A 25,641-nucleotide genomic window follows, 5' to 3' on the forward strand; every position below is an offset into this window, starting at 1 on the left:
GTGTGTGTCTCCTGAGAACTTTTATTTCTAGGCTGTGCTGTAGACCTTCACCGTCCTGAGGGGCTGCAGGCAGAGAAAGCCTTCCTTTATAGGTAGGGAACAGTTAGCCAATCTCCATGGCTCAGAAAATTTAGTTTGACCATCCCATGGTCTTCTTAGTTTAAACACATTGCCTTAAGCTTTTGAATGATCAATATCATTCTAAATACAACACACACATACTGATTTTGACTCCAGAGGAGATGTTCATTAACTTACCGTCGGAGAATGACCATCTGGAACTTGAAAACCCCAGGACATTTTCCTAAAAAGTAGGAAATAGCTTTGGAGCATTACCAGATGCTTCTTCTTTAACTATAATTTCTTCCAACGTCCCACCTCAATACACATGGTGGCTGGCTACTTTATATCTGTTTTATTTCCCAATATATTGTCACATATAGTGTACAGAAGTGACTAAAAATTATAGAAGATAAAAGCAGTTCTATAAAGGTAATTCTGAAAAATTAATTAATCGAGTTTTACCATGTTGCCAGTGAATGATAGTGGTTAGCCAAGAACATTTAGGCATTGTAGAATAGCTGCCTGCAAACGGTCCATTCTTGATTATCTGTGGTAAGTAGGGACACAATTTAGTGAATTCTACAGCTAAATAAAAACTGTATTTTTAAGAAAAAAATTTTTATGTTTATTTTTGGGAGAGAGAGAAACAGAGACAGAGGTGCAAGTGGGGTGGTGGGGCAGAGAGAGAGGGAGACACTGAATCAGAAGCAGACTCCAGGCTCTGAGTTGTCAGCACAGAGCCCAACACGGTTCATGACCTGAGCCAAAGTCAAATGCTTAACCAACTGAGCCACCCAGGCTCCCCAAAAACTGTGTTTTGATTACTATCTTAATCCTCTTCTCCAAATAAGACTTTAAGCTAGAATATTTAACATATCATACTTTTGTGACTTTGAGCTCTTTTTTGGTGATGCAGACATTTATGAACAGTAAAATATATAAGAGACAAAGTGGAGAAGCCAGAGCAGAAAAGAGATGGATAAGGGAACAGAATAATCAGACTCCAAATAATTGGTAGATTCTTATATTTATTAACTAAGATTTATTTGTGCAGCCTTCCTTGTGGAAGAATTTGGTATGAGGTTTATTTAATAATGACATCTTTCATCACAGTGGCTTAATCTTCTGATGGAATGCTCTTTGTTCAAAGGAATGCTTTGCATGAATAATTTAGCTCTGTCAGGCTTTGTGGCAGCCATTTCTGTCTATGTTACTCCTCATTTACTGCAAAGAAATCCCTCGTTCAGAAGTAGATTTAATATCTAAAGAATATCATTCTTCCGCTTTTGAGTCTGAGGTGAGCATAATCAAGAAAGGTAAGAAAATAAATATGCAAATTGTGTTTTTCTCTCAAAGCTATTTTATGCTGAATAAGGCCAAGTGAAAACATGTAGCATTATTAAATTGATAGCAAGATGTAGGTGCTGTATTAAGAATGATTCCGTAGCTTATGAAGTGCCAGAAGTGGGAAATGTAAGGCTAATGAGATGTCAGTGGCTCCTCCGAGGTGCCTGTCTGCTTCCTTACTCATTTTTCTCTTCTAGTAGTTTTCAGATCAAAGATCTCATTGTATTTCATGCAGTGTCCATAGCATAAGGACCCCTTGGTTGAATTTTTCAATCTTGACTAACATATGAAACTGCATCCTCTGCTGTCCTTGATGGCCCTGGGTGACCCTCCTCCAGGAAGCACTCCCTGGAGAATGTGGTTCTATGGGCAACGCCAGGCCAATTCTGTCCCTCTGAGAAAGACTTTGTGTTTTAAGAATGGGCTTGAAAATCACAGACAGAGACTAAATGTGCATCAACGGATGAACGGATCAAGAATGGTTTATATATACATTGGAATACTACATGGCAATGAGAAAGAATGAAATCTGAACATTTATAGCAAAATGGGTGGAACTCGAGGGTATTTTGCTAAGTGAAATAAGTCAGGCAGAGAAGGACATATACCATATGTTTTCACTCATATGTGGAACAGGAGAAACTTAACAGAGGACCATGGGAGAGGGGAACGGGAAAAATAGCTAAGGAGAGGGAGGGAGGCAAACCATAAGAGACTTAAATACTGAGAACAAACTGAGGGTTGATGGGGGTGGAGGAGAGGGGGAAATGGGTGACGGGCATGGAGGAGGGCACTTGGAATGAGCACTGGGTCTTATATGGAACCAACTAGACAATAAACTATATATATAAAAAAAAAAGAATGGGCTTGAGTAGGATGACTCAGAGGCCTGCCGTAATTTACAGTCAGCATATGGAGTCTGTTGCCCAGCTGATCTGGGTCATCAAAGGTCTTTGGAGGTTCAGAGGCATCTTGCAGAATTTCTCTCTGGACCAGTGGTCAGGACCTCCCTAGACTGATCATAATTGTAGCAAGTTACTTAGAAACAGTCCATTATTCAGAAGCTTTCAAGATCCCTTAGCTCTCAGGCCAAACTTATTCAAATTGATATTCTCAGAAAGGTGTTGAGGACCCGGGAGCTGGGTGTGTTACCTGACACGTGTGTATTCTTTAGCCTCACTCCTTTGAAAAGCATCAGTCTCTTCACTTACCAGATTGTAGCCAGAAATTTTAGCAGCTCCCATACTGTGAAGTAGCAACTCATGAGTCTAAGATGTTCTAGGACAGCCATCAAATATCTAAGTTACTAACCAGTAATCTCAAAAATTATTTAATACAGCAGGTACCCTTCAAATTTTAGAAATATTTCTCATTTCCTTTTCCCCCTAATATTCATTACATTTGTGGAATATATAACATTTTAAATGTGGTACAACTGAATATGTGCTCTGAAGTTTCACACCTAATTAAACATAGGTCTATAATTTCATATATGTCTGTAGAAGACCTAATTTTTCTCTCATGAAAGAACATATTAGCATTTTTTTTAAGTAATAAACTTTCCTGGGGCTCCTGGGTGGCTCAGTCAGGTAAGCATCTGACTTAAGCTCAGGTCATGATCTCACAGCTCAGGAGTTTGAGCCCCACATCAGGTTCTGTGCTCTCAGCTCGGAGCTTGCTTTGGATTTTGTGTCTCCCTATCTCTCTGCCCCTCCCCCACTCACACTCTGTCTCTGTCTCTCTCTCTCAAAACTAAATAAACATTAAAAAAAGTTTTTTTAAATATAAAAAAATAAAGTACTTCCTGAGAATTTCTCTCAAGATACTGTTTGAAATGCTGGTTGCCAAACCACATAGCAAAATGGTGGTGAAGATGCACATATTAGAATCAGAATGATTCCCAGGAAAAGTCACTTTAGGTGCATAAGATGGTGGTAAATGTTGGCTTCATTGATTTAGCCTGTCAAGAGACCCCCCACTGCTGAAATTTTTCATAACTGACTTGTCCTAAGTTATTCACACTAGGAATAGTGAATAACTATTGTGAATAACTTTGTTATTGTTTTACTGTTGTTTACCCCCTCTCCCTTTCTCTTCCTCCTTCCCCCTCTCTTTCTTTCAAGATCTTAGAGCAGTTGGGCTAAAGAAAGGGATGTTCTTCAATCCTGACCCTTATCTTAAGATGTCCATTCAGCCAGGGAAGAAGAGCAGTTTCCCCACCTGTGCCCACCATGGGCAGGAGAGACGGTCTACTATCATCAGCAACACCACTAATCCAATTTGGCATCGAGAGGTAAGGTGATCCTCAGGAGGCTTTCACTTGACAAGAAGTTGGCCAAGTTCTTCTCTCTTATGTGTATCGTTGAGCTGTTTATGAGCATGTGTAAGATGGCTAAGAGGATTCAGGAGGAGGAGAATGAGATAATCCCTTCTAGCCAGGGCCAGATATAGGGCAAAGCAAGTGAGGTCCTCACTGCAGGTGTATGGCTGAAGGGAGCCAAAAGACTCAATAATCAAAATTAAGATTTTAATGAAATATTAAAAAAATGAAAACCCATGCAAAAAAACTCATGATGAACAAATACTAAAATTTCAAGTAAGGACAGAGTCAGTAACATTGACTTGCAGAGCCATATTTGAGGCTGAGGCAGAAGGGAAAGTCAGTAACACTGATCCTGTTTTTATGTAAAATTTTTATATTTTTACACCTGAAACTAATATAACACTGTATGTTAACTAACTGGAATTAAAATAAGAACTTAACCCCCCCCACAATTTTTAAATGTTTTGTTCTAGCATATATTCAATACAGATTGGGGGAATTTCTCTCCCTTTGGGCTTTGGCAAATATTTTTTTGGATTTCTAGATTTTGGTTAATTAAATAAGCCATTTAAGGAGGTGTCATCCCGAGGGAAGCCAGATTGTTGATGTGTTGATGATACATACTTTGAAGTTCCTTACAGCCACGTTATGCTTCCAGTCATCTTAGCGCACTGCATCAGTGAAATCAAACGGGGGGTTTTCTCATTAGAACTAGGGAAAGTCCAGGAGTGAACAGAGATATTGTTTCTCATCTAATGAGCAAAGCATGTACTCTCCCACCATTTCTCAGCAATCTAGGACATGTTTTACATACTAGTGTTACAGTTTCTAGGTAAACCTTTATTGACGTATGAGTTATATAGTTAATCAGATCATTCCCTAAGTGTTTAATGACAACACTATGTTCTAACAGTTTTGTAGAACTATTTCCCTGGGGGCGGGGTGGGGGGGAGAGATAATTCAGGGGATCTAAAACCAATTGGAAAAAAGGTTTTGCTCTTTGAGACTTGCCAGCACAGCAAGATGTTTCTCCATTGGTTAACATTGTGTGTATTCTTACACCTGGTTTAAAAAAACTGCTTATGATCTCCAAATGGTAAATAACTCGTAAAGGCACCGATTTGGAAGCCTAGAAGACTTAGCATGTATCTCACTATGAGCGGGTAATGATACCAGCAATAACTTTTCTTTTTCCTGACATTTTATATTCACAAAGTTCTTATCCATGTCATCAGTGTATGCATATAAGGGGCATAAGGGATGAAACCATCATCATCCATTTTGATGGTTAAGAATCTAAAGCTTGAAGTGTTTATGTAACTAGCTGTTCAGAGGCAGAAGTAGTGCTTACACTTAGCTCTCTTATTCTAAGCAGGTGCTTTTTCCATAAAGCAAATTACTAGACGACATGGCCCTTTGGGGAACTTTAATTATTATGACTAAATGAACTTAGTAGTGCCTAAGTGTAAAGCTGGCTGGTACCATTCACACTGCTGTGGCTGAATGGATAATATTAGGGATGGAATGTAATGATGTTGGTTAGATTCCCGGCTTCATCACTTATCCTGAGATCCTCGTCCCTAAGAAGAAAATTTTATCTGAGGTGCCAGAGTGGCTCCATTGATTAAGCATCTGACTCTTCATTTCAGCTCAGGTCAGGATCTCACAGTTTGTGAGATCAAGGCCGGCAGAGATCCCTGCTTGGGATTCTCCCTCTCCCTCTTTCCCTCTGCCCATTCCTTGCGTGCATGCTCCCATGCTCTCTCAAAACAAGCAAACTAACAAACATTAAAAAAAAGAAAAAGTTCTCTTTCTAAAGATAACATGAAGGTAATATATGTGAAAGTCTTTGTAAATGAATAAAGCTCTTTGTATTTATTTTACATTCTTATTAATATTCAATGTGATTTTCTCCAATGGCATTGTGAAGCAAAACAACAATGCTTATATTTTTGTTTTTCTGTCCTAGAGGAAATGACCCTGGGGTCCTTTTAAATTAAGTAATTTCCCTTTAAGCATTGTTTTATTTTCATGGTTGTCAAGAGAAACCACAGTATTCTGTAAATGTTCCTACTTTAGACACTCAGTGAAAGGGTATTTTAACCTATGCTGTATAATTTCAAAATACCATGGTATTAGGAATTAACATTGCTGTTAATCAACTATAGTGGTTAATGTGAAACTATCTTATAACAGGATATTATTAAATTTCAAGGACTTGAGATCCAATAAATATGTGTTAAAACTGTGTTGTGCACAGTTTAATATCTGATAACATCTCAAACTGTTGAACCAGGAAGGGCTGAATGATTGAAGGGGTCTCTTTTGTCATACAGGCCCTTCACTGAGGCCTTGTAATCATTGTGAACGCTGATGCTCCACTCAGAATGACAGTGGCTGCAGATATTTCTAGTAATATGGACTCTTGGGTGTCCCTGAGATTTGAGATACCATTTTCTATCTAATAATAAAATTATATGATTTCATATTTGTCTTTCTTTTGAATCACCATGTTATCTGTTTTTGTTTTCAGAAATATTCATTTTTTGCACTTCTTACCGATGTCTTAGAAATTGAAATTAAAGACAAATTTGCCAAGAGCCGTCCTATCATCAAGCGTTTTCTGGGGAAACTAACCATTCCAGTCCAGAGGTTGCTGGAGCGGCAAGCCATTGGGTAATCAGCCCCCACTTGGAGGGATCTTGTTGAGAGTAGTTTACATAGAAGCAACTGAAATGAAACTTTGTAGTCTTAGGACTTTCCTTAGTAGATAAGAAGTGGTAAGATAATATTTAAAAAGTGTACATGTTCATACACTCATTAAGGTGTGTGGGACAGAAGGCACTTTGTTTTCATTATATATACTTTTTTTTGTATCTGTCTTTTCCAAGATGTGCTTACCATTGTGTGTCAGGGTCAACTGTCATAGTACTCAGTTGTTTTTGAGGGTATTGAAATCTTGCAGTAAGAGCCGCTTCCTGGAGCAGGAAGCCAGTCTCAGGTTGACAGCTCTCTTAGCCTCATTAATCCCATCCAGACAACTCGTTACTCCTGAAAAACAATAACCACCTTGTTGTAGGGCCATTTAAAACAAGACCTTGACCCACAGGAGATGTTACAGCAGAGCTCCTAGACCTACACGTTGATTCAAACAACTAAAGTTTACTCACTAAGAGAATTTTAAAATGTGCTTTGATGCCTGTTCTCTTTCTGTGAGCTTTTTGCAAATTGTGAATAAAGTAGATAAGAAACCATAACATACCTTTTCAAAAATGATATGTATATTTTTACATGGTAGCTTCCAGCAAACTCAGTGACACTGCTGCTCTGAGGTAGCACTGAGGGTACTTTTCTTGTATGATTTTCATTGTAGAACATTATGAACATATGGCAATAGTAATAGTAGTGGTGGTGGTGGTGGTGGTCGTAGCAGTGGTTATAGTGGTGGTGATGGGGCATCTTACTCTGTATCTTTTTCGTTGTAAGAGAACATGAACAAATGGCAGCAGCAGCAGCAGCACACTATAGTGCTCGCAGCAGGAGTACTACCAGTAGTAGCACCAGTAGTAAAAAATAAAAGTAAACAACATAAAAACATGCAGAGAGTTTATTCAGTGTCAGGGGTTAAGTACGTTACTCTCATTAGCCAATGCAATCTTCTCAACAGCTCTGGGAGGTAAATAATGTAAATAATGTGATTGTACCCATTTCAGAGATGAGGCATGTGAGGCTAGCAAGCAAGAGGTGGAGCTGGGATTCGAGTTCAGATCCGTCTGCTCTAGACTCCCGGCAGCACTTTAAGGACGGGCAGCGGTGTGATATTATTCCAGCTAACTAAGGAAGGTTGATCATACGTATTCACTCTGTAACTAATGAACTCTTCTATTTCGGCAAGTCATAATTTACTTGGGCATTAATTTCCTCATCTGAAAAATATGGTTTAGTTCAGCTTATGTCAAAGGTCCCTTCAAAATCTGAAACTAAGAGATTCTCCTGGATTCTAAGTCCCTGGCCATCAGAGAATGACCATAAAATGTGTGGTTGAGCCAGCACACATGAAGTGGAAATATACGGAAATCTTAGCAGCCTGGTTAATCTGATAAAAGCTAGGAAAGCACAATTATTGGTTCTGGTAGAGATCATATTCTTGAAGAAGTTTTTAAAAAGTTATTTGTAGGATTTATAGAAAGTGAAAGATTTTAAAGAGTCAGAATTAACTATGGTAAACACAGTATATCATTTAATTTTTATAACTATAATCATATAATTTACATATCACACTTGATAAAAGTATAAATTTATGTGTACCAGTAAGAATGATCAAGGCAAAATGAAGCCTTTTCAGTGCATGAAACTGTTGTTGATTTGTTGGCTTTTCATTTAGTCTTTTAAAGAACTGGACACTTAGAGAACTGCCAGTCATGAATTCATGTTACTAGAAGGAAGTCCAGCATGAATTTATGAAATATTGGAATTATGAAATGTTTCTGTATAAATATATTAAAAGCATTGCCTGATATAGGTAAGAATGACACTACATATTAGTATATTACTAATAGTATTAGTATATTAGTGTTACTAATAGTATTAGTAATAGTGTCATACTACATATTAGTATTAATACCTAAATATGTGTTCCTGATCTGATGACTGCCTTCCATCAAGCAATTGATTCATCTTGAAAAGTGCTGGGTTCTTATTACTTATATGTTTGGTAGATTGCAATCCTCTTAGGTAGCTGAAGTTTTACAGAATGTGGTTTTGTAGGATGAGCTAGAATCTTTACTAAGTACAATTTTGAGAGCATCTGTTTGAATGTGACATTTTACGGAGAGGCCTGAGTTTGTCCAAATGCACATCACTTTCCTGTGCTTAGTCAACCCCTCTGATTACATTAGAAAGAGAATGTCTCAGGGAGTGAGAGTACTTTGGCACTTATTCTTCATAATTATGTGTCATAATAATATATAGTATATTGTTCACAACAGTATGTCACAGGAAGAGGCAAGATGAGTCAGGTAAGACTGGGTAAGAACAGGAAGGCAGGTGAATCCTCTGATAGGCGCTCAGCAGAGGATGACACCCTTGACTCAGAATCTCTCAATTGGGAGGGTTTCCTGTTTTTATAGGTTGAATAGTTTACTTGAGTTATCTTGCCAGTCTGGTAAATAAACAGCACTAACACCTGTTAAAATTCTCCTTCCAAGTAAAGAGTCTCATTTGTTAATCAATTTATTCAACAAATATATGTGTATGCATATCTAGTGTCTTCTAAATGTGAAGCACTATGTTTGGTATTGGGGATATGTCAGTGACGAAACAGATGGATGTGGTTCTTTTCCTACAATTCCTACTAAACATTTATTGCCTTGCTAAATCCATCACTTTTATAAATCTTCATCAACAACATCAGTACCTCACTTTTACTGGCTGAGGAGGAGAAGAAGAGGGTCAATTTGTTTTTAACAAAGAAATGAAGATTTTATTTTGCCAGGACTTAATGTCCAAAGAGATGGGTGAGGAACCACAATGTTTAAGGGAGGTCCATATAATTTACTGCTAGATACATGCATTAGTGGGCAAAGATTAAGCACCTCTGTGTGTTAGGTGCTAACTACTGGGAAGACAGTGATAAGAGAAAGAAAAAGACACTCCTGTTATTATGCAGTTTACAATCATTATATGACAGTATTTGAACACTCTAATGTAAAAGTAATATAACTATGTCTAGTAGTAAGAAATGCCTGTATGTCCTTTTGCAGAATTTTTTTAAAATACCAGTTTAAATAGGAAAAGCATTATAAAAGCAGTCACGTTTAGATGAACCATGAGTAAATTATGTCATTAATGTACATGGGGACAATAGCGTAGAACCACTGGGAATATGCAAAGTAAGGTGGTGGGATACAGGCTGCAGAGCACGGGCTTCTGTGTCCGATGAATCTGCAATCTAATCCCGGGTCTGGCTTAGTACAAGTCTGGCCTCGGCCATACCCTTCCCACGACTTGGTTTCCTGCTCTAGAAAGCAGAGCCGCCACCTGGCTCACACGGTAGCTGAGAGGTGGTGCACGCAGAGCCCTAGCTGAGTGAACCTGGCAAGCATGATGCACTCGAAGTGGGAAACCAAAGTGTCAATTGAGAAAAAAATATTACAGTGTTTCTAGGGAAGAAAAGAAAGAAGAAAATGAAATAATCCTACAGTTCTAAGAAATTCTTGTTATGAAGTCAAAAGACTAAGAGCTGAACTGGGATTTTACAGTAGCATGTGCTCTTTTGAATGGATGACATCTATTTGGGATTGTGCCGAGAAGGTAGAGACGAACAAACAGAATAGTTATGTGCATTCCTAATAAATGGCAGACTGGAAGCTCTAAAGTGTCCCGAGGGGCAGGTATTAGGTAGAGGCATTGTTTTCCTTCTGCAGTTGCCAGTAGAGGGCAGTGTGAGATCAGAGATGGTGTGATTTGGTGTCCCTTTGATTATTCTCCTTAATTAAGAATAAATCAGATTCAAAATGAAAGTTGCTTCCTACAAGGTAATGATGTAATTAAATAAATGCAGAATTACAAAAGATGGACACCCGCAGCCTCAAGGAGGCTGGTTGTAGGGCCGGGGGCCAAGATGGGGCCCTAGTGTGGTCCGCTCCAGCACGCCCCCTACTGAGGCAACAGGACACCCACCACAGCCACACATCTGGCTCCTCCACTGGCATCACTCACAAAGGACGCTGGGAGGCAGTGATACCCAGGCTCCCCCACTGCGAGGGCCAGCAGCTCCATCCCCCTGGCTCTACAGGTGAGGAGGGGAGGCTCAGGGGCCCCTCCCTTCCCACAGCTGGAACAGCTGTCGGGCACCCACTTCTCACCCTGCCGTCTCTTGCCATCAAGCACAGTAGTGTAGTCCCTCTATGCCATTACGTGATGGTCCTTCCCTGTTGTGTGCTGGTAGGGTCAGTTTCCAACTGTGCTAAATGCTAAGGAACCAGGCCCTCTGTGCTTTTATACCTGAGTCAAAAAATACCCAAAACTGTAGGCCTTTCGCAGCTCCTTGATGACCTCCAAAATATGCTTTTCTTGGTCACTGTTACCAGAGAGAGAGCAAATCAGTACCATTTAAAAAATCCTATGATACTGTATTGCATTTTCAGCTTACAAGCTTTCTTTTCGTCCTGGAGTTTATACATATTCCTTTGTGCCAATGAATCATATTACATTGGACTATATATAACATGCCTTTGAGCCTTTTATTTTCTTATGATTCTGAAAGTTTTAAGAGAAATGTGTGAGATTTGGGGGTAGCCTGCTGGAGGAGGTGAAGGCTGACACCAGTGTATTTCTCCTCTCACAGTGATCAGATGCTCAGCTACAACCTTGGCCGAAGGCTCCCAGCTGACCACGTGAGTGGGTACCTCCAGTTTAAAGTGGAAGTTACGTCTTCTGTGCATGAAGGTGAGCTCTCCAGATAAGTGCATCGCTGTAGCAAAAACTGGTTCAGTCTCACTCAGTTGTCAGTTTACATGTTAATAGAATTGAATTTGTCTCCTGTTCTGAAAATAAGATAGCTTTTAAATGATTACCTGCTAAAGTTTTCCAAGCAGATAGGAAAGCTTGTTTATCAAAAAAATATCTCTTAGGTTTATGCCTGCATTTGGAAACCAGCCTATAGAATTTCGAGTAATAGTGAACATATCTACTTCCTATGTCAGAGTGGCCAAAAATATACTCAGTAGTGAGTGGCTAATCTTAGCAAGTCAATAATACTGTAAAGAGGCCTTAATGAGATGATTGAATTTGTTGAACTGATTGGTGGCGAAGGAATAGGACATTAAATGTTTATTTGTTATTGCCACTTTGTTTCACAAATGCCATTTCCCCCTTCAGATGCTTCTCCAGAAGCTGTTGGCACAATACTTGGAGTCAATACTGTGAATGGAGACCTAGGAAGCCCTTCTGATGAGGAGGACATGTCAGGGGGCCATCATGACAGCCCACTTTGCTCTAATGGGCCAGTTTCTGAGGACAGTGCTGCTGATGGGACCCCCAAGCATTCTTTCAGGACTAGCTCTACTCTGGAAATAGACTCAGAGGAATTAACCTCTACTTCGTCAAGGACCTCACCTCCCCGAGGACGTCAGGATTCACTCAATGATTACTTAGATGCTATTGAACACAGTGGCCATTCCAGGCCAGGCACGACTACCTGCTCGGAGAGGTCCATGGGAGCCTCTCCAAAACTAAGGAGTAGTTTTCCCACCGACACGAGACTCAATGCAATGCTTCATATCGACTCAGATGAAGAAGACCACGAGTTCCAGCAAGACCTGGGATATCCATCTTCCTTGGAGGAGGAAGGAGGGTTAATAATGTTCAGCAGAGCGTCAAGAACTGATGACGTGAGCCTGACATCGCAGACCAAGCCAGAAGACAACCCAGTGGAGATTGAGGAAGCCTCCATAAATGAGGCCGCTTCCTTTGAGGATAAGCCAGAACATCTTCCAGAGCTTGCAGAGGGCTCCTTACCCTCAGGCCCAGTCCCAGATGAAAGTGAAAATGGCCCAGAGTCTCAACCAAGTGCTGAGCAGGGCAGCACCGAATTGTGTGGTTCTCAAGAGGTGGATCAGCCCACGAGTGGGGCAGACACAGGGACTTCCGACACATCGGGAGGAAGCCGCAGGGCCATCAGTGAGACCGAGTCCCTGGATCAGGGGTCTGAGCCTTCCCAGGTGTCCTCTGAAACAGAGCCCAGTGACCCTGCCAGGACAGAGAGTGTGAGCGAGGCGAGCACGAGGCCGGAGGGCGAGAGTGACCTGGAGGGCGCCGACAGCTCCTGCAATGAGAGCGTTACCACGCAGCTGTCCTCCGTGGACACGCGGTGCTCATCTCTGGAGAGCGCACGGTATCCCGAAACCCCAGCCTTTTCTTCTCAGGAGGAGGAAGATGGAGCCTGTGCAGCAGAGCCCACCAGCAGTGGCCTCGCTGAAGGGTCGCAGGATTCCATACATACTCCCAGTTCTTTACCTGTGGTGCAGGCGCCTGGCGGAGAGGAGGAAGGGGCAGGGGCGGACTCGGCCCCCCTCCCTGACCAGGAGGAGGCCGGGGAGGTCTGGCAGCGGAGGGGGAGCTTGGCAGGAGCTGCTGCTGCTGCTGAGAGCCAGCCCCAAGAAGAAGGTGACGCTGGGCACGCCCACGGGGCTTGTGAAGGGGCCACTGCCCAGGAGGAGGGCGCCACCGGAGGTAGGATGTACACGACAGTGTGGCTCTTGGCTCAGACATTCTGTTTAAAGAGAATCTCGAGGTTTTGTCCCTTGTTGTAAACTATCCTGCAGGTCACATGTTCTCTGAATTCTTCACCTTGGGGTTCAATGGTTAGCTTTTTTTTTTAAATAGATCTTCTCTTTTTGAAATAAGAAGCTTGTCAGATAGCAGTTTTCAGATTTAAATAATGAATCTCCAGTCGGACCTGACCCAACAGGCTGGTAGCTTTAACACCAGTGTAATCTGCAGTGGTTTGCAGGAACTTCTAAGTCACTCTTATTTGCATAAAACCTTCAAAATAGAACTTTGTTTATCTTCTCCTCAAATATAATAGTTTTGACTTCTGCATATGAAAAAAAGTTAACTAAGGTGATGCATTCGGACACTTGAAGAAAAGGCTATTTTAGTATCTCAGGATGCAAATTCAGACATAAAATTTGTATGATGTTTCAATGAACGTGGCTTGGTAGACTGTTTCCTTTGAATTGTCCGTAATAAATGCATCAGAAAGGCTGAGGATGATTCCATATGCCTACATAGCTTAGATTCAGAAAGAGGAATGCCTTATTTATGCCATAATTTATTTTTCTACCAAAAGTATCCCCTTTTCCTCCTCCTCTTCCTCTTTTGCTTTTATTTGTGTTTTTATTTCCTTCATTATCTTGTGGCCTTTATGTGACCCTGAAGCAATAGTGCATGACCAGGTCCAGTCAGGGTGGGAGAGGGGAGGGATGGGGGCAGAAGGACATTTCTCTAGAAGACCCTCTTCTGACTAAGCATTCATCTCCTCTTCTCTTCTTTTGTTTCTGAGTCCTTATATGGAAAATGAGAGAGACCAAGGAGAGAAAAGAGACTAGCTCCAGGATTTATGTTAGATGGTTTATTTTTGGTTGGTTTTATTTTTTTTTACAAGGACTGCTTTGATACTAAAAGGAAAACAAGACCCAAGTGCCTTTTTCTCTTTAATCCTAGGTTCTCAAGCCAACGGCCACCAGCCGTTGAGGTCACTGCCTTCAGTGCGCCAGGATGTTAGCCGGTACCAGAGGGTGGACGAGGCTCTCCCACCAAGTGAGCACCTGTGAACTAAGGGGTTCACCTTCATCAGAGGGTGCAAGAATGACGGGCAGATCCCTTCCTAAGGCCTAAAAGATGGAAATCCACTCCCTGGGAGGAAGGGACCTCGGGGCTGCCCCCTCGCATAGCAGATGTAGTCTGGAGAGTGCTAAGCTGATGACTCCTCTGGCACCGTTCTGCTGAACGAGAGGGCAGCTGGGGGAATAGTAAATACTGTAATACCCATAGAGTGTATGTTGTAATTGGGGAAACAGATCCAGGTATTTGGGACAATTGGGTTTGTAATAGAAAATTTTTTAAATTATGCCCGATGGAAGCATGAATTTTCAGTTAGTAGAGAAATTGGTATAGTCTCTTAGAAAAGCCACACTCTATGTAATATACTTTTCTCTTTACTTAACAGCATTTTAAATCATTAAGTACAAGGTTCTGATATTTTCCTTGGGGATATGCAGAAAAGTATTAATAATTTGAGAAATTGGTCTACCATTAATTGGTGTCTGGCAATTACTGGGGTTTGAAATATATGTCATTTCTTTCACTTTCAAGAAACATGTAACACTTGAAGGAGGGATGGTTGAGGGGGAGGGATTCTGGGAAATAGCTATACAACCTTGTCTCCAAAGGTTAGAGTGAGACTCATGGCCAGTCATGATCTGGACATAATTTAAACTTTGTTAAATGTCTGGGATCCTTTAAAGCAATATTGCTCTTTGAGAGCAAGCATTTTGATAAACAGTAACACAGCTCAGGAAATACTGCTTGTAGGGACACATTGTAATGTAGATCTTTCTGCCGTATTGTTTTTCCTTCTTATTCACCCTCTCCACTCTCCCAGCTTATATGTGACCATAGCAAGAAGCTGATTCCCTTGACCTTCTGTGTTTTAAAAGTGACAAGGCATAAAGGTGAGGGGGTGGGAATATGCATTGATAGGGCTAAACTGCTGAGGGATTTGTTCTGAGGAATGTTAACAAAATAGCTGAATGGTGCTATGGTAATAGGTCAGAATACTGGCTTGATCCTTTGGAAATTCTGTTGGGTTCTGTTCCTCCCCTTGTTCATATATTTCAATAATTGAGGGTGGTTAATTATAGGAAATACATATTTTAAGCAACTTTACAAAATAGACCAAGGGATTAATTAACCATGGTATCATCTTAAGCATATGGGAGGACAAAAAAATCCCTATTGTTCATGCTTGGAGAAAAGATTAGAGGCAGAAAAGAAAAGTGTTCCTGGGAGGTACTTAGATATGATAGGGAAAAAATGAATTGGGAACACGAGGAGAGAATTCTGGAGCACTTTGTTTATATGTGTCTGTGGATTAATAGTAAGTCATTCAACTTTCACAGGCATTGCGTCACATCAGGGTATGGATAAATGGCATCTTCCTGGCCACATCTAATTGCTCTGAATTTTGTTATGCCGTGATTTTGGTTTTCAGATTATATTTAATAAAGACAGGTACTTTCCTGCTGAAATTATGACTACTGTTTGTGACATTTCAATGCATTTGTTTAAACACTGATATTTGCATTACACAGAATATATTTTAGTATTAAAAAAACAATTTCAGTTTCTTTTAATAGGTTTTTATATCCCACAGCAAAGAAGGAATTTAATAGTATATCTAATTTAATGAATGATGAAGAGGAGAAAAATTCTTAATCCCTCTTATGCAACTTGCCACTTGCAAATACGGAGATTTATATTATCAAGGTTAAGTTACAGATTATGGTCAGAGATGCCTGATTACTGTTCGGCTCTCTCCCCACACTGTTTTCCCCTCTCCTGCTCCTGTGTCTGGCTCAGCTTTTCCACAGCTGTTTAATCACAAGGCTGCCCTGCTGGTTGCCTAGTCCTAGCCTAGTCAGTTCCCTGCCTTCCTTTCCTAACCTGACGCCTCTGTCACCACCTTTGGCCACGGCTCTGACGTTAATCTATGGCATTCCACATGCCACACTGTCTCGTGCCTTCTGCCTTCATGCAGCTCAGCTAAGGGACACCTGGTTGGAGTATACAGAGTAGCCCATCCCTTAAATGACCTGGCTGAGTTATTTTAAAGCTAAGAGTTGTACTTTAAAAATGTTTATTTATTTGAGAGAAGGAGGCAGAGAAAGAGAGGGAGAGACAATCCCAAGCAGTCTTGGTCTCTCAAACTGTGAGACCATGACCTGAGCCGAAATCAAGAGTCAGACACTTAACTGACTGAGCCACCCAGGCTCCCCTAAGAATTGTACTTTTAACACTATTAATTCTAATACCTGAAACTTGCATAGTGCTTTAGAGTTTACAGAGCACTTTTACATACTTTTTAAAGTTTTTATTCTTTGTTACTTTTGTATGGGGTAGGTCAAGTGGATAAATGGGTAGAAGTAGGCTAAAATGATTCTTTCATTTTATAGATGGAGAAACTGAAGCCCAGATAAATTAAGTAACTTGTTTAAGATCCTGTACTAGTAAAAGTTGGGAGTCTTAAATCTTTCCTCTCCTCTATTAGGTATTCTGATCTAAGATTAGAAGGGAAGGGACTTGTGGCTTGACAAGTATAAATTCTAAAAGTTACTTAGCCGCAAAGTCGTGGCTTCTAGTGTGGTATGTTATCTATTAGGAGCAAGCAACATCTTAAATCAGGCTTTGGAGGTTTCATTGAAGCTTTACTATATTGTAGTGTTTTGAAGCCAGACCTAGGAAGGCTCAAAAAGTGTTCAACTTTCTTCTCCTTTTGCCTGGGTTGAGCTGACACAGCAGGACGCTTCCCCAGGAGGCCACTAAAATATAAGAGAAGTGGTTGTAGTGACCATATCAGCATAGCTTACATAGGTTTGCTCTGTTAAGCATCTGGAAGAAGGACACTTTCCTCTCTGTGTAGGTCACTATCCCCAGCCATGTAGGACAGGCTACTGAAACATTGTGTCTTGGGCTTTGATGCTCTCTACCCCATTCTTGGTTTTTTTTCTTTTCCTGATTATTATTGTTGTTATTTGAGCTTATTTTCACCTTTAAAATGCTTATATAATACCATATAGCGAGGCAAACACCCAGCAAATGTATGCTTCTCTCTGAAGGTTTACAAACTCAGCTAAGGAGACTCAGTGGTGGCGCTTGCTGTCCCTGGTCCAGCTGCTCACATGGTAGTCGACACATCAGTGTAATAACTTAGTTATAACTTAGTCTCTGAACACCTATTTGATTTCTTCTTATGGAAAGCAGTTCTCCTGGTTTCTTTGTTGCTGCTTCCAGTCTTATTCCTCCTGTCCCAGGATCAGGGAGGTGATCTTGGACAGACAAAGACTACACAGCTGTAAGATGTTCGACCAATTGTTTTCATAACCTTGCCCTTGCTTTAGGCACGGATCCTGTGATCTGACCTTGGGAGCTGTGCAACTCCAACCCCTGGCTGAGAGATGGTCTAATGATCCATACAACATCGTAAGAAGTCTCTGGATCTTAAGGGCAGTTTGGCAGTGTGGAGAGCCTTGCCTGGCACAGGCTTAGAGTTGAATGTGCACTGAGCACTTTAAGAATGTGCTTATCTTCTTCTGAGGTGATTGATGGTGCCGGCAGCTGGAGGCTGTTCAGGGCTGAAGCCCACTAGAAAGTCATCAGCAAGACAAATCTTGGTCATTTTAGCATTAAGATAAGCAGAATGAAAAACGAAAGGTCAGCTTAGCCCCTTCTGAAAAACTATTTTATTTCGCCTACTGGGTCCAATATAATTGTAACTTAATCCCTTGCCGCACTGGGGACTATAAAGAACTACTGAGTGTTTATCCTCTAAAAGGGGAGGGATAGATTAGATTCAGGATGAACAGTCTGGATTATCAGACTCTTGTAGGATCCCAGGATTATTGCCACGTTGTTAGGATTAGTGTAGTATTTAGGCGGTGGCTTCAAATGGGCAGGTCTGGAAAAATGTAGGAGAATGTTTATCATTTTTTGTGGTTGTGCACTTTCATTATTAAAGCATCCTTTGACATGAAGGTTTAAAAGAAAGCAGTGAATCTGAAAGGTATAATTAATCTCACTTTCTACAATGTTCAAGGCTAGAAGCTCTTATTTTCTAGAGCTTAAAAGTTAGTTTTATGAGAGGAGAATTGATGCTTTTAATCTAAAAGCTAACTGCATTAAAAATTGACTATTAAGGCCCACCATATACAGCTGCTAGAGATTTTTAAAAATTTTTTATTTAAATATCCTGTCCATACAGAAAAGAGCACATTCCACCTGCTGAATTCTCCCAAACTGAGGACACGTGTGCACCAATGCCTCCTCACTGGCGCCCAGGAGTCTCTTTGTGCCCCCTTCCGATTACTGCCCCCCATTCCTGAAGGGGAAGTGGACATACCATGCTGACCCTCAAGTCAGAGAGGTTAACTTGCTTTCGTACTTTGTACAAATCGTGTACCTTCTTGAGTTTTAAAATGAGGAAAAACTAATCTTTTAAATACTGTTGTCCAGCATCTATTACAAAGCTTAATTCTTTCCTCAGAAGTACCTTTAGTTCATTATAACCTCATTATCTCATCATTTAGTGAAGATACCATAGTTGTTATAATTTCTTATAGTTTGGTTTATACATTTACCTCACAACGTTCAGATTCTTTATCTTTCTTTCTTGTTCTTTAATGTTTATTTATTTATTTTGAGAGACAGCACAAGCACGAGTTGGGGAGGGGCAGAGAGAGGGAGAGAGAATCCCAAGCAGGCTCCATGCTGTCACTGCAGAGCTCAATGCTAGGTTCGAACCCACAAAACGTGAGATCATGATCTGAGCCTAAATCAAGAGTTGGGTGTGTAACTGACTGAGCCTCTCGGGTTGTTCATCTTTCTAAACCCAGTTATAACTAATCCCAGCCCAACTCATGATTTTCTCACCCCTTTGGTTCATATAGTTCACAAGTCCCCTGAAATGTCATTCTATCTAGTCATTAATCTTCTTACCGATCTCAGTGCTCTGAGATGTGTTTGTTTCTTCACTTCATCGCCAGCTGGACAGTCAAGTGGGGACCAAGGTCTAGTGTGAAGGGACTGAGAAAGAAGCATTTTGAGATGAAGAGGAATGGAAGGAATGAGCCCTGCTCCCTTCCCACATATGCTGATTATAAAAATTGAAAATGTGTAAGACCTTCCCTGCTCTGCCTCCCTCTGGTGCCCTGCTGAGGGGTCAAAACGGTGACCGTGGCCTTGGTATATACTTTTACACACTTCCTAATTCCAACTGCCCCTCATTGTCCAGCTACTTAAAGGGGGCTGTTATATCTGAGTCTCAGGGCATCTACAAGCCCACTTGCTCCTGGATTTCAGTTCAGAATATTTAGGCTGAAGTTTAGTTTCTTGTAAGTCTGTATTTCCTGACCTCTGAGAAATTTAGCATTAGTTCCATGGGTTTATCTGATAAATTAGCTGTTTTAAGTTCTTATGTTTATGTCAGTGTTCCTCAAGTTTTTTTTGTCTAGGAGTCAGTTGGGAAGATTCTCAAAAATGTAGATAAATGAGTCCTAGCCTCAGATAGTCTGGTTTTGCAGACCTGAGATTTGTCCTGGGAATCTGCATTTATATTGATCCTCAAAGTAATTCTGATTCATTCTGTCAGAGTCCCATACTTTGAGAAAACATTTCTGTAGATAACAGTTTTCAAACTCTTTCAGTGAAGCTCTTTATGGAAATGAAATCTTACATGAAGACCAGTAGGCACAGCAGATAACATGGGGGCTACAGGGGCCAACATCATGTTGGCAGATAGTTCCGGAGCTCCCCCATTCAGCACCGCAAAATCCTGGTTTTATGAGGCTAAATGGATTAGAGTTTAGTTTGCAAACTCTGGCCTAGACATAAGATGCCGACAGGTTCTTACTAAACCTAATGTAGAAAAATGGATGTTGTTTTGAAGATTCTTATAGTTTTAGAACTGAAAGGGACCTTATCAATGTATAATTCTGCCCTCTAATTTTTCAGGTAAAGAAACTGTGGTTCATAGAGGTGTAGTGAGTTGTTGAAGGCCACGTAGCAAAGGTGTGACAAAGCCATGGCCTTCTACTTCCCAGTTTGGTGCACTACATGTACACGCATCCCAGTACGTTGTTCTCAGACTCGTGGTGCACTGATGCCATACCCCACTGTACAATGTGGCGAGACAAGGGAGTAAATGCCAAGTTCCCAGTCTTCTAATCCTGCCTGTCTGATTTTATCATGATCTCTGCAAGAAAACTTTGATGTTAGGTAATGAGTTCTTTATATGGTTGCTTGTACCAAGAACAGACCAGGTCCAATATAAAAAATTTTAAGATGTAAAAGCAACCATACCATAGGAATGGTCTTAATATACATCCAATGTCCCAAGTTCTTAGGAAGCACATTTTCTGACCTCTTTCTTATTCTTCTCATTGCACACAGAGATATCTCTGTTGAAATACATCAGGGTTATTCCTGGACTTTGTGAAAAGTGAACCCAAGAACCATTCTTTGTTATGGTTTCATATTTTTTAAATTACTTGTCCATTCATTTCATGCTATGTGCAAGGTACAGTAGTAAATATATTTGGAGATTCCCCACGCCACCCCCACTGTGTTACCCAGATGGCCTCATAAAGACCACATTCATTGGGTAAATTCTTACATAGTTTGCTCAAGGAAAAAGTTCTGTCTTTGAAGATAATTTTTTTACTTTCTTTTGTCAGAAAATGGAAAGTATGCAACAATGTTTTCCTTTCTGCCTTAACTGCCAGAAAACTTAGAGCCAATTTTTAGTTATACACTTATCTGGGGAGCTTGGCAGTACCTCTCTTTCTACTTCCTTTAGTTGGTTTCTGTTCTGTTTTTATCCCTCATTGACTGATTCTCCATTTTTACAATTGGAATCTACTGTAAACAACTTTGGGAGAAGGAATGACCATTTGTTTTCTTGTGCATTTGATTTGCATATAATATGTGCTTGAATTATCCTGGCTCTAATGAGATGGCATAATTACTTCTCAAAATCTCTGAGATGGGAAAGTATGCAAAGAGCAGAGCAAAACAATGGAATAGATCAAAGGGTTTTTGAAAATCATTCCTGAAAATTTTTTAACGTGTAACCATTTGTCATCTTATGGAAGGCTGATCATGAGGTCATTTGTAAATGTCCTATTGATGGGATTGCAGCTGGGGCCAAAGAATTCAGATTTGGCTGGCTGGTTCATTTTGAGTCTGTGTTACCTTGGAACATGAGTGACATTGGATTTGTTTGTCTGTGTGGTGCTTTTTCTCAGCCCAATTTTTCTTTCTCTTACCATTTGTCATAAATCACCATGTGCTAGCATCAACAAAAACAGATCTTTCCACCCTGCACTGAGGCAGCCCTCCGTGCTCGTCTGGTGCTGGCTGGGGTCTACCATTCAGGTCTTTCCAACCCTGAGAACTTTGTTGGAATACTGGCTCTGTTCACGTCCAGAGTAAATACCATAGATGGTCATGAGCAAACATGCCTTCCTCCTAGTCTCCAGGATTAGACCCATGGTATCTGTTGATAAGCTATGTGAGGACATGGGAAGTTTTGAAATAATTGAGCTGCTAAGGACAAAGGTGCTTATTAATTTCAAAAACAATATTTTACACAGAAATAGAAATGGATAAAGAACGGTGCTGGTAAAAGAATAGATTTCTGCTGTTTTCATATACTGCTATATAAATTGCACTTTCCAACTACAATGAATATCAGACCAGTGCCTTTTGAAAAGATCGGCTCATGCTTTGTGTATTTGAATGGGATGGCCTTTTAGAGAGCCACAGAGGACATATGTCTGGCTCTGCTTTCTGTTTTTACTGAACATGAACTTACATATTTGTTTACAAAGATGAACATAATCAATGAGATTGCTTAAACAGAAAATTAAATAATTTTTAAAACATTGTATTTATTTGAGGTTAGAGGCAAGTAATTACCCTTGCTCTGAAAATGTATTCTTCTTTGGGAAGGCGCAAATGGGAGTTTTTAGGTTATGATACTATTTGATGCCTAGGCTAGCATTATTTTCTTTTGAAGACTACATTTACCAAAATTTTATGTAAATATGCAGTTGGAAATTTCCAGCTATGAGTCTTTCATCTAAGCTAGAAAAAAAAACGAAAGTCAATTTTTGGTGAAAAGAATCCTCAATACCAATGAGCATTGTGGGCAGATCTGGATGGATCCTCTACATTCAGAAATTCTTTAAAGGGTTGGTATTACACGCACACACACACACACTCACACACACAGTGTGTTTACTAACTGATCACAACAGATCATGAAATGGACTGGGGGAAGTGTCTGATTTTGCAGTAAGGTATATGTTATTAGCCCCAATTTATAGCATGTCAGGGAAAACAGGCTGAAGTTAAAGAACCACGTTAATGGCCTCGAGCCCTCCTCTAACCCGCCTTGGTGTATTCCTGCCGTGTAGATTGGGAAGCCCGCATTGACAGCCATGGCAGGATCTTCTACGTGGATCACGTAAACAGAACTACCACGTGGCAGCGACCAACAGCTCCTCCCGCCCCTCAGGTGCTGCAGAGGTCAAACTCCATACAGCAAATGGAGCAGCTGAACCGGCGGTGAGGACAGGCATTTTCCCTATGACTGTTGATGGGTGGTTGGGCTTATTTTTACGTGGGCCAAAGTAGAAAACATGGTTGTCTCTCTTTAATCTTTGGGTGTGCTATCACTAAGATGTAGCTGGTATCTCTTTTGATTTATATACTTTATTGAACTTCTCTTGGTTAAAAAAATAATAACCATATGGGTATACCACTTGTTTGGAAACTAGAGAGGAAGTAAGTGATGATGATGCCTGTAATCACCCAAGGCATTGATTTTAGTAAAACAAAGCATATACGTATATAACTGAAGCCAAATATCTTTCTAAATATCTAGAATCTCCATTCATCATGCATCTTTATTATCAACTTAATTTGCTTTTTAAATGTCGTTCTTTTTTGAGAACTAATTGCTATGAACTAAAAAGTTCTTTAACAATATAAAAATTTAGTTTTCTTTGGTTAAGGGGCACAATTTTTTTAAAGTTTTATTATTCTGTTAGGAAAATGTTCCACTAACAACAGACAGAAGAAATTTAATGCACTGTAATTTACGTTTAAAAACGGATGGCCTAGAAAGTCAGGAAATGGAGCTTTGGGGAGGTAGGGCTGAGGCTAGGAAGGTAGTGATACCGTCTGGGCTCTGAGGGAATGGCTGAGTCCCTCCATTTGGAGGCTGCTGTGATGCGTTGCTGGCTCCTTATTTTAGATACCAGAGTATTCGCAGAACCATGACTAATGAGAGGCCTGAGGAAAATACCAATGCTATTGATGGGGCAGGAGACGAAGCTGACTTTCACCAAGCCAGTGCAGGTAAGAGCCTTTCAATTGGTTTGGTTTGTTTGTTTGTTTGTTTGTTTTTAAAGTTTATTTGTTTATTTTGAGAGAGACCATGTGCACGCGCACATGAGCTATGGAGGGGCAAAGAGAGGGAGGGAGAGAATCCCAAGCAGGCTCCATGCTGGCAGTGCAGAGCCTTACTCAGGGCTCAATGCCATGAACCATGAAACCATAATCTGAGCCGAAATCAAGAGTTGGATGCTTAATCACCTAGGTGCCCCTAGGTTGGTTTGGTTTGTAATCTCATGTAAGTAGAAGGCAAATAATAAAGATTTCCAAGAAATGAGATTTTTCTTTTAGTGAACTTTTGCTTTTCAATAAGATCTGGTAATCCAAGGCAAATAGCAGAATTCACCAGAGACCTCTTCTAATCCTTGACTTTTTATTAGTGCTAAGAGAAGAACCACAAAACCAAGTAGAATATAAAATATAAATGACTTTAATCTCTAGATCTGTGGGATAGTGGGAAATGATTGAATTGGGTCACTTAAAACATCTAAGGATGCACTGAAATGTTAGTAGTGGCTCGAAATATTCAATTCCATTTTAGTCAGGTCTTATCTATGAACTTACATAAAAGAAAAGAGTATTTGGAGAATTAAAATAATAGCAAATGATATAGGTATCCTTCGTTCTTTTAAAACATAGATGGAAGTGAATAAATGTTTCCACTACCCGGAAAGGGTTCCCTAAAGCCTTTGTGATCTGCCCCATCTAGATTTCCGACGGGAGAACGTCCTGCCCCACTCTACCTCCAGATCCAGGCTCACGTTGCTGTTACAGTCCCCCCCTGTGAAGTTCCTCATCAGCCCAGAGTTCTTCACCGTGCTGCATTCTAACCCTGTGAGTACCAACCCTCCGCGTCTTTAGGGGAAACAGTGACTGGCCAGAGGAAGTTACCCTAATTTTGTGAAAATGGTAAGAATGACAAGAGCTAATGCTTGCTGAGCACTAAGTGTGTTCCGAGGTCTGTGCTAAGCACCATGTATGTTTTAACCCATTTGGTCCAAATAAACCTATGAGTTAGATGAAACTCCCGTTTTTCCAGATAAAGAAACTGAGGCCCAGAGAGGTTAAATAACATCCTCCAGATACAGGCTTCCATTATGGAATGAATAAATCATGAGAATAAAAGCTTAGGTAGGAAATACAGCCAATGGTATTATAATAGCAGTGTATGGTGATAGACGGCGGCTACACTTGTGGTGGGCGTAGTACAGACAGTGGGTAAATCACTGTGTTGTACACCTGAAATTAATGTACTTGTGTGTCAACCATGCCTTACAAAAAACCCAGAACAAAAACCAGTCATAAAGTTATACACTTACTAAGTGGTATCATTGGGGTTAAAATCCCAGAGATACTAATTCTAGAGTTAGTATCCCTCTATGACTCCCTCCTTTGCTTTCGTTTCCTCCAGCCCTGTATACCCTCCCCTTGTTTAATTTCTGAGGACAACCAGTCTCTCTAATTCTTCCCACAATGAATTTGGAGTTAAACCTGTATTAGAAAGTTTTTATTTTATTCAAAAAGCATTAGCCTCCTGGAGATACTAGCATATATGGAGTCCATAGGGTGAGAGTGAAAATGTTGCACACTTATTTTTTGGTCATGCAGCATGATATATTTGTAGAAAAAAGAGAAGGATTTGAAAATATTATATAAATTAAGCCAAAACTCTGTGTGTGTGTGTGTGTGTGTGTGTGTGTGTGTAGAATAAAAATTAGAATGTGATAGGAAAGCATTTTGGTTAGAAATTGGTTGGTTAGAAAGGATTTCTTTGTCATGTGAATCTTGTATCACAGAATAAATAATGGACATCAGTTGGAAAAAATGGTATAGAATGACCTTCTAGGTGGAGGATATGCATGAGAAGAGATGGAAGTAAAAAATGTATCTTATATGCATCCTGAGTTCTTTCGTTCATCCAATAAATATTACTGAAAACATGGTCTAGGCTAGAAATTACGCAGGTGCTGCGGACACTGGGGAATAAGACGAAGTGCTTCCCCTAGGGTGGACCGAGAATAAGGGCAACTTTAGGAAGATGGCTGAGAATGCCTCTCAGAGGAACTAGTTTTGACTTAAAAGCTGAAAGATGAAAAACTATCAGTCATGGGAAAAGCCAGGGAAGCTCATTTAAAGCAATTGAAGCAGCGAGCGCAGGGCCACCAGGGCTC

The 25,641-nt window shown here is 40.4% G+C and overlaps 1 protein-coding gene across 1 annotated transcript in view; it reads left to right on the forward strand.

Annotated features, from left to right (window-relative positions):
- The window catches only part of HECW2 (HECT, C2 and WW domain containing E3 ubiquitin protein ligase 2), a 221,801-nt gene that overhangs the window by 90,323 nt on the left and 105,837 nt on the right, over positions 1 to 25,641 (forward strand). The window contains exons 5-12 of the mRNA XM_029934189.1: positions 3,534 to 3,703; positions 6,267 to 6,409; positions 11,082 to 11,182; positions 11,615 to 12,967; positions 13,961 to 14,056; positions 22,489 to 22,639; positions 23,331 to 23,434; positions 24,180 to 24,304. Of these exons, the coding sequence (XP_029790049.1) occupies positions 3,534 to 3,703; positions 6,267 to 6,409; positions 11,082 to 11,182; positions 11,615 to 12,967; positions 13,961 to 14,056; positions 22,489 to 22,639; positions 23,331 to 23,434; positions 24,180 to 24,304 (2,243 nt within the window). The remainder of the gene's footprint in view (positions 1 to 3,533; positions 3,704 to 6,266; positions 6,410 to 11,081; positions 11,183 to 11,614; positions 12,968 to 13,960; positions 14,057 to 22,488; positions 22,640 to 23,330; positions 23,435 to 24,179; positions 24,305 to 25,641) is intronic.

Source organism: Suricata suricatta, chromosome 3 (assembly GCF_006229205.1).
Source record: "Suricata suricatta isolate VVHF042 chromosome 3, meerkat_22Aug2017_6uvM2_HiC, whole genome shotgun sequence".
Lineage (NCBI taxonomy): Eukaryota > Metazoa > Chordata > Mammalia > Carnivora > Herpestidae > Suricata > Suricata suricatta.